The 9,036-nt window shown below is 46.4% G+C and overlaps 1 protein-coding gene across 1 annotated transcript in view; it reads left to right on the top strand.

Moving 5' to 3' along the window:
- Positions 1 to 5,849: 5,849 nt before the first annotated feature.
- Ppa1 (inorganic pyrophosphatase 1) overlaps positions 5,850 to 9,036 on the top strand; it is a 28,874-nt gene continuing 25,687 nt past the window's right edge. The window contains exon 1 of the mRNA XM_041656008.1: positions 5,850 to 6,027. Within this exon, the coding sequence (XP_041511942.1) occupies positions 5,880 to 6,027 (148 nt within the window). The 5' untranslated portion in view covers positions 5,850 to 5,879. The remainder of the gene's footprint in view (positions 6,028 to 9,036) is intronic.

Genomic DNA, 9,036 nt, shown 5'->3' with positions numbered 1-9,036 from the left:
TATTCATACCTATATCATATCCCCCTTTAAATGTAAAAGAATGTTTATAAACCATATTTGGGAACATGGGCGTAGTTTTTTTCTCTCCAAACTGCTTCCTGCTGAATGGGGGCGTCGTTAATTAGGTCTTTCACGGTATAACCTGTGTGTTAGCTTCATCTCAGTTGGCAGTTGAGCGAAGCAATTTTTTGAAGGCGTTCACACCAACCCTTCAGGAGGGCGTGGTCCATCATACCAAATCGGAATAGAAGAAATAAACAGCGTCTCATCCTCTGTGAAAACAAAATAAGGAACTCTTTTCCAAAGTATCATATCCTTAGATCCAAATTCAAGATATCTATGTTGGATTAGTTCAGCAGTATTTATAAATAAATATCTTTTAGCAGCTGTTGCTCCTTCCTCAGCATTCAAATAATTCAAAGAGAGCATAATAGCATACAGTATCAAAATTCTCTGTTTATTTTCCATCTTATTACACCTTTGTTTTAACCTCTATTTCATTTATTTTTACTTTTAACTTTTTGCTTTTTGAGACAGGTTCTCTGTATCTTTGACCTGAAGTAACTCTGTAGACCAGGCTGTCTTTGAACTCTCAGAGATCCGCCTGTCTCTGTCTCCCAGGCATTCGGGATTAAAGGTGTACACTGCTACACCTTGAACTCACAGAGATCTGTTTGTCTCTGCCTTCTAGGCACTGGGATTAAAGGCGTGTGCTACCACACACAACAACTCTCTTCCTTTTTTTTATGTTTTTTACTTTAAGAACTTCAACTTTTAGTCTGCATATATTTTTAACACACTGTAAACCATTTAAAAATTTTCTTTGTCTCTGAATCTCTCTTTACTGTATATCTCTCTTTTTCTGACCACATGAGTCTTTAATTTACCAAGCAATATCAGTAGGACTAAAGGCGTGGCTTTGCCAGCTAGATCCAGTCCATTCCTTAGCTTTCCAGCCTCATGGTGGATATACAGGCTGTAGCCATGTTTACTGCAACAACTGTATGGCATTTCAAGGTCCCTGCCAGCAAGTGAGCTACAACAGACAACACTCAAGTCCTCTCTCAGTAGCCGGCCCTCCTGCCTCAAACAGTCAGAGTTTGCCCTGGCAGGATGGCCCAGAAAGCCGGCATTTTTAAACGGCACAGCTTTTTTCCTGCTATGGCTGAAAACTGAAAAGCATGCGTTCAGCTTTTCGTCAACACCTTTTAAGTGTTTCGTGGCAGGACCTCTTAATGAGCTGCAGGCTTTGCAGCTAAAGCTGAATCAGGAAGCCTCTCTTAGATGAGACCGCTGGCTTGCCTCTAGCAAGCAGAGTAGAACCGAGAAATTGCTGCTACCAAGAAACCAGGCACAATGCTTTCATTTTGTTCTAGAATGACTTCCCAAGCTGTCTCAGGCTTTATGTGGAAGCAGTTGTCCACGTGGGCGCCATATGAAGTAATAAGGGCGGCGGGACTGCGTCCCCAGCACCCAGCCGCCCCACAGCTAGCTTTACCTGAAATAATTACACGGACACTGTATTCCTCCAAACACTGCCTGGCCCATTCTCTTCTAGGCTAATTCTCACATATTAATTTAGCCCACCTCTAATCATCTGTATGTAGCACCCCAAGGTGCGCTTACCAGGGAGATTCCAGCCTAGTCCATCCTGGGTCGGAGCTTCATCCCGGGAGCGGGGCATGGCGTCTCTCTCTGAGGCGTCTGCTCCCGAGAGAGCTGTGGAGTCTCTGACCTCACTTCCTCTTCCTCCCAGCGTTCTGTTCTGTTTACTCCTCCCACCTATCCTCTAACCAATAAAATGGGCCAGGGCAGTGCCTTTATTAGCCAATGACCTTCCTCCATCAGTGGCACACGCCTTTAATCCCAGCACTTGGGAGGCAGGCAGATCTCTGTGAGTTCAAGGCCAGCCTGTGCTACAAGAATTAGTTCCAGGACAGGCTCCAAAGCTACAGAGAAACCCTGTCTTGAAAAACCACAAAAAAGAAAAAGGAAAAGGGGGAATGTTAGGATTCAGGCATTATGCTGGCCTGTCACCTGGCAGGATGCACCCAGGTAGTACTTTGGCCAGCCCAGGGTCCTATGGCTGATACATCACTACCTATGTAATCTGTACACGGGTACAAAAGGTCCCTTTAAGAGACAAGTCTCTGCCTTACCTCTGCCTCCCCTTCTGTGCCCACCCCGGCCCCCTCTTTGCCCCCTTCTTTGAACCCTTTTCTGCCCCTTCTCTCTCCTCTTCCAGAAAACCTCCCATGTGAGCTTTGTTGTATGGTGAGACTCTCTCTCCTGCCATTTTTAAAATTAACAATTACTCTTCCTCTTGCCTATCTGTGTATGCCTATGCACATGTGCCTGTATGTGTGTGTTTGGAGGTCAGAGTTTGATGTCAGGTATTTTCCTCAATTGCTTTTCCACCTTAATTTTTGGTACAGATCTCTCAATAAACCTAGACATCACTGGTTTGCTTAGATGGGTTGGCCATCAAGCCTCAGGCACCCTTTAGTCTCTTTCTCCCAGCACTTAAATTACTGGGGTACATGCTACCACACCTGACATTTTACGTAGGTGCTGGGGATCTGAACTCAGGTCCTCTTGCTTGTAGTAAGAACTGCACTGACTGATACATCTCTCTACCTCCTGCTTTCTTTTGGCAGGGTCTGTAATATCCCAGGCTGTGTCCCTGCTTCAAACCTGCCATAAAGAAAGAACGACCTTAAATTCCTTCTGTCTCCATCTCCTGAATGCTAAGATTATAGGCATATGCTTCCACGCCTGGTTTTATGAGGTCCTGGGGATAGAACCCCAGGCTCTGTTGTGTTCTAGGCAAACACTTTACCAATTGAGCTCTACTCCAACCTAATTTTCTAAATTAAAAAAAAAAAGATCATTGTCAGGCAGTGGTGGCCATGCCTTTAATCCCAGCACTCGGGAGGCAGAGGCAGGCAGATCTCCGTGAGTTCAAGACCAGCCTGGATGTTTTGTTTGGATGTATGTCTGTGTTTGTGTGCCTGAGGTCCACTGAGACCTCAAGAGGGCATCAAATCCCTTGAAATTAGGGTGACAGATGGTTGTTAGCCAGCATGGGGGACACTGGCAATTGAACTTATACCACCCGGAAGAACCTGTGCTCTTAACCACAGAGCCATCTCTCCAGCTCCTAGCCAAGCTTCATAAAAAAAGCATATTTGTTTTCACTCAGAATGCAGAGGTAGGCAGATCTTTGCATTCCAGGCTAGCCTGACCTACAAAGCAAGTTTTAGGATAGCCAAGGATACACAGGGAAACCATGCCTAGAAAAAAATATGTATGAGTGATTGGCCTGCACTATGTATGTATGTATGTATGTATGTATGTATACACTGCATGGGTCCTGGAGACCCAAGGCCATTAACAGGGCACTAGATTCCCTGGAACTGGAGTTACAGAAGCTTGTAAACTTCCTGTGAGTGCTGGGAACTGAACCCTGCGTCCTCTGCAAGAGCACAAAATGGTTTAACTGCTGAGCCTAAGGCCCCTCCAACCCAGGGTTTTCAGACAGGGTCTTACTGGGGAGCCTAAGCTGGCATTGAACTTGTTACCCTCCTGTCTCAGCCTCCTAAGGGCTGGGATTATCTGAGCCTGCCACCAAGCCTGTCTGAACAAGGTCCTCAAGGCCTGTCTGCTCATTACCCTTGCTAGCTAGGGAAAGTGACGATGCACAGGGCTGGGCGTTTTGCTAGAGTGACTACTGATTGGCTCTTTGAATATATTCAGTGGATCAGAGATAGTTCAAGTCCAGAGGTCAGGGAGATGTAATCATCTCTCCTGGCTCTGAGGAACAGTGCATGTAGGCTAGAATTATTGTGTCATTTCTGTCCATCCAGTCAGAGAGAAAACTCGGGGTTTGTCCAAGAAAACTGGTTCCAATTGCTCAAAGGAAAAAAAAAAAAAGGACCGAGGGACTCAATTAGAGGTGTAGCCCTTAATATATTCCCATTCCCACTGGCTCCTGCGTACTATTATGTGCAGCGATTCCTGTCTTCATGCCTACACTGTATTACCGACTAGGCTATTACTCTACAATATATCTTTTTTTCTGCCTTCATGTTCTGAAACAGTGTGGTGTTGTGTTCAAAAATAAGTGAGTCACAGCCTTCTGAAAATTAATGGGTGTCAGCCGGTAGAGCAGTTGGGAGGAGAGACAGGGAGGAACACAAACTAATGAGAAATTTATCTTTTTTTTTTTCTTGAGACAGGGTCTCACGGAGTTCATACTGACCAAGGATAACCTTGAACTCATGATCCCCCTGCCTCTACTTCCCAAGCACTGGGGTGACATGCATATACAAACACGCGAATCTAGAAATTAATTTTATTAGGTTTTCACTTAATACTTGGTTTATACATGCTATTTTATATAATACTGTTTTGAAATTAGTTTAAAGGAAACTGTCTTTAAAATACATAGCTAAACTGGGTGATGGTGGCTCATACCTCTAATCCCAGCACTTCAGAGGCAGAAGCAGAAGCAGGTAGATTTCTGTGAGTTCAAGGTCATCTTGGTTTACAGAATGAGCTCCGAAAAGTTCAGGACTACACAGAAAAAAAATCTTGTCTCGAAAAACAAACAAACAAAAAATACATGGTTAAACAATATTTTGAAAAGAAATTCTACCTATCATTGTTAAATCAAAACTAGCTATTTTTAAAAATGTGGATAATTTCTTGGGTTATAATTAGATTTGTCTTTTTTTTTTTTTTTTTTTTTTTGGTTTTTCAAGACAGGGTTTCTCAGTAGCTTTGGAGCCTGTCCTGGAACTCCCTTTGTAGACCAGGCTGGCCTCGAACTCACAGAGATCCGCCTGCCTCTGCCTCCCGAATGCTGGGATTAAAGGCGTGCGCCACCACTGCCCGGCGTTAGATTTGTCTTATTTTGAGACAGCCTCATACTACATACAGTATGGGGTGACCTGGAACTCACTGTGTATCTCAGACTGGTTTTGAAGTTGTGGCAATCCTCCTGCCTCAGCATCCTGAACCTGGGGTTACAGGTGTGAGCCACCATACCTGGCTTATAATTAGAATCTCTCTCTGTGTCTCTCTTTTCATATATTTAACTTTATAGGACTGGGAGAGTTTGCGATGTCCACAGCCTCACTCTTTTGGGAATGGTGTCTGGCCTGAGTTGTTGCGGCAAAAGTAGGAAAAGAAGATCCAAGAAGTTACTCCTGAGAGAAATGTCCTCAAGGGACTCTGGGTATACTCCTGGGCCTTCCCAGTGCTTCAGTCTCAAGTCCCAGTAGTTCTGGGAGAGAAAAATCTCCGCAATTGGGGAGGGCAGGAATCATCGACTTCGAACTGGTTCAAAGCAGAACCCTCCCCAGCAACACAGAAGAGAAACTGAGTCAGGGACATTAGTAAGAGCAAATTTACCCCATGTCAACCGATGTCAAAATTGAAGAGCAGGCACTTCGCTGGTAGCTCAAAGACATGTCAAGTCACAGCCTATAATTTTCAGAGCCGGGTCAGCCAAACCCTGAACTTTAATAAAGACTGCATGGGCAGCAGGTGGCTTATCAAGGCCTCCAGAGATAAGGACCTCCTCTGCAGGTATGAGTGGAGTCAAAGGTGAGCGCCCCGTGTGCGTTTGGAGAGTGATTTGTGCTGTACCTCTGCGGAGCCGCCAACAGGCTGACAGCTTCTGGAGTGCAGCCGGCGCTGGCCACGTGGCCCAGGCTGAGAGCCGGGGGCGGTCCTGGGGGAGGAGCTTGTGGAGGCGTGTCGGGCAGAGTGCGCCTGCGCAGGCGGGCGGGGTGGAGGCGTGGCGCAAACGGAGCCTAGCATTATAAAAGGCACGGGGCGGAGGACCCGCTGGTGAGCTCTCGGTGCGCAGGCGCATGCTTTCTCTCGTCCGGCCGCTGAGTGTCGGGGCTGCGTGGTTGCGTGTGGCTGTGCAGCGGTGGCAGTGCGTCTCGGACACCATGAGTGGCTTCAGCCGCGAGGAGCGTGCCGCACCCTTCACTCTCGAGTACCGCGTCTTCCTAAGTGAGTGGTGGCGGTGCAAGGCCCGGCCGCCCATTCATTCCAGATCTCTCGGAGCAAGCGGGCGGGCGGGCGGTGGGGCCGGCGTGGGCCGCCATCCCAGTGCCCTTCGCGATCGCTCTCTCCATATATCCGAACGTGGGCCACGTGGGAAAGGAAACCACTGAGTCACCCTAAGAAGGTGCCCAGAGGTGACAACAGTCGCCGTAAGAGGATTGCTCTCAGAGCATCGCGGTCGGGAGGGCAGCGATTTTTCTCGAGACCTTAATTCGATCCCGAGAGGGATCGAGCCCTCCCCGGTATTCTTGAGATGGGAAACTGAGGCCCAGGTCTTGCCGGCTCGGTCCTTGATGAAGAGAGCTCCTGTCTCGTGCGCTCGAGCCTTCTTGAAGCAATGATGGCTGGGTGTGCTCCCTAGGAAATTGAAAGCAGTGCCTCCCCAGGCAGACTGGTGACGTATAGCTGAGGAGCAGGAGGGAGAACAGCCAGGTCCTTAACCCCGGTGCAGGGACCCGAGTCCCGAGTCTCTAGTTATCCCCTGCCCTCTACTCAGAAAGGTGGAGTCGCTCCGCCTACCAGGTCGTGCCACCTTCTGCCTTGTTGGTACAGGAAGCTACCTATCTGGGGCTTCTCTTTCTCCCAGCCCCCAGCTTCTAGGTATACATTTATGGTGCTAACTAAGGCCTTTCATTTTGTAACCTCTTTACGGTTCGTTCAGAAGTGATGGACAAGGGTATCGAGGTCTGGGTGGATGAAGGACAGGGCAGTGGACGGTCCGGGAAAGATGACCAAAGTGCCTAGCAAATTGAAATCTGGCGGAAAGGGACAGTGAACTCCTAAGCTTATACATCTCATAAAGATTAAACCACCGGGGGAAATCCGGGAAGGGTGGGCCTCACTTTAATTAATTACAGAATTAAACAATAAGGACAGAATGTAGGAACTTTAGTCTGGAAATAGTGTTGGCTCCAGAATTAATCGGTGTAACTTAGAGTGACCCTTTGGGCGGATCATTTGTCTTCAAGCTATACGCACAGAAGAAATACCTTTTTAAACCTAGATAATGTACTGGCGGTGAGCATTTGGTTGTTAGTTGGGGGAAAAGCCACTCCTTGACTTTGGACTAGGCTAAAGTTTATCAAAGAGACTGTCTGGAACGTGGAAATACTAATAATTTAGAACCACTGTGTAGTTTAACCAATCTGGTTCTCTGAGTTTTTTTAAATTAAATTTTGAGGGTGGTGATGGCACACTCAGCACTTGGGGGTGGGCAGAGGGAGTCGTATCTTTGAGTTCTGAGGCCAACCTGGTTCCAGGACAGTTCTGGCTGTCCCACAGAGAAACCCTGTTTTGAAAAACAAAACAAAAAGCATTTTTCTTTTTCTTCCTTTTTTTTTTTTCTTTTTTGAGGGTGGTGGTGAGGTGGGGCCACAAGGTTTCCTGATCGGGTCAGCCTAGTTTTAATCTTGACATCCTGCTTCAACCTCTCAACTACTAGACTAATAGGCCCAGGCACCACGCCTAACAGGTAGCTTCCATTCCTAATAGAAATAATTTTAATTTTCTTCATAGTGTTACATTTTCCAGTTTCTTGAAAACAGGTAAAAGTTTAGTTTGAGCTGAGGACAGTGACGCATTCAGCCCTACACAAAATCATAACCTTGAAACCTTATGAAATTATTTTTGCAGTTTTGGGGATGTGTGACTTGTTTGCAAGGTTCTCCTTGTGAACCTTGTGGGTGACAGATGTGCTTGGTGATAGATCACAGAGTCACAACTAATGGATAGGACCCTTGGAGATAATGGATATTCAAGGTCTGCTTTGATATTTAGACTTGAAGGAACACAATGGTGCAGACTGCTTCTTAGGTTTCCTGTAGAATGGAAGGGAGGGTTTTGGTTGCTTGAGTCACGTCCCCAGCTCTGAGGAAGTTTTAAAACTATGCTTGCTTTCTTGTTTATTTCTTGGGGCAGGGTCTTATGTAGCCCAAGCCTGCCTCAAACTTACTATGCAGTCAAAGGATAACTTTGAATTCCTGATCCTCCTGCCTCAGTGTCTCCAAAGCTCAGGTCACAGGCATGTGCCACCTATTTGGGCTAGAATTCCTTTTCAGCTAATGATAGTTCTTTCTATAGAAATTGCACGTGAAGATGTCATCGTGGCTAGATCATTCTTACGGAAAGCCGTTATGTTGAAGCAGGTCTCAAGTGTTGCCTAAAAGAGCATGGATTTCTAAGTTAATAAGCTGGTTGGTCTCTTTCCTGTAGGGAGTTCACCAAAGTTCTGTAAGCTGCTAGCTGTAATAAGATCAGTCAAAAGCAATTTGATCACCTTTTATATAGTAAGCCCTTCAAGGCTGGGGGTGGGAGGAATAGAATTAGGTGCTTGCTCTCGTTATAGGAATTAACACCCACTCTAAGCGGAAAGAACACATAGGGTGAAAACCCGGTCCTGGGGAGGAATTGGAGAATATAAAATATGCACTAGATGTTTGTTTTTAACAGGATCTCTTTTTCTCTCTAGCCCTGGCTGGTATAGAACTGATAAATGTAGACCAAGCTGGCTTCAAACTCCACAGAGCTCCTCCTCTGTCTCCTGAATGCTGTCTTTTTGTTTTGTTTTGTGTTTTGGTATTTTTGAGACAGGGTCTCAGGTAGCTTGGCCTAGGTTGACTACAGTCTTTCTCCGTGGACAAGCATGACCTTGACCTCCTCATCTTCCCAATTTCTGGGCTGGAACGTGGTTTCCTAGTTTTTGTTTTTCCCCTCCAATATGAGGACTGAGCTGCAGGACTTGGCGCATGCTGGGCGATTGTTTTACTGATGAGTTCAGGAATAAAATCTTGGTGCTTTTTGTTTGTTTTTCGAGACAGGGTTTCTCTGTAGCTTTGGAGCCTGTCCTGGAACTAGCTCTTGTAGAGCAGGCTGGTCTTGAACTCACAGAGATCTGTCTGCCTCCCGAGTGCTGGGATTAAAGGCGTATGCCACCACCGCGTGTCAAAATCCTGGTGT

Source organism: Microtus oregoni, unplaced genomic scaffold, assembly GCF_018167655.1.
Source record: "Microtus oregoni isolate MIOR12 unplaced genomic scaffold, Mior012 000007F_ref0000211, whole genome shotgun sequence".
Taxonomy (NCBI): Eukaryota; Metazoa; Chordata; class Mammalia; order Rodentia; family Cricetidae; genus Microtus; species Microtus oregoni.
The sequence above is the reverse complement of the archived record's forward strand: the minus strand, read 5'-3'. Positions and strand labels throughout refer to the sequence as shown.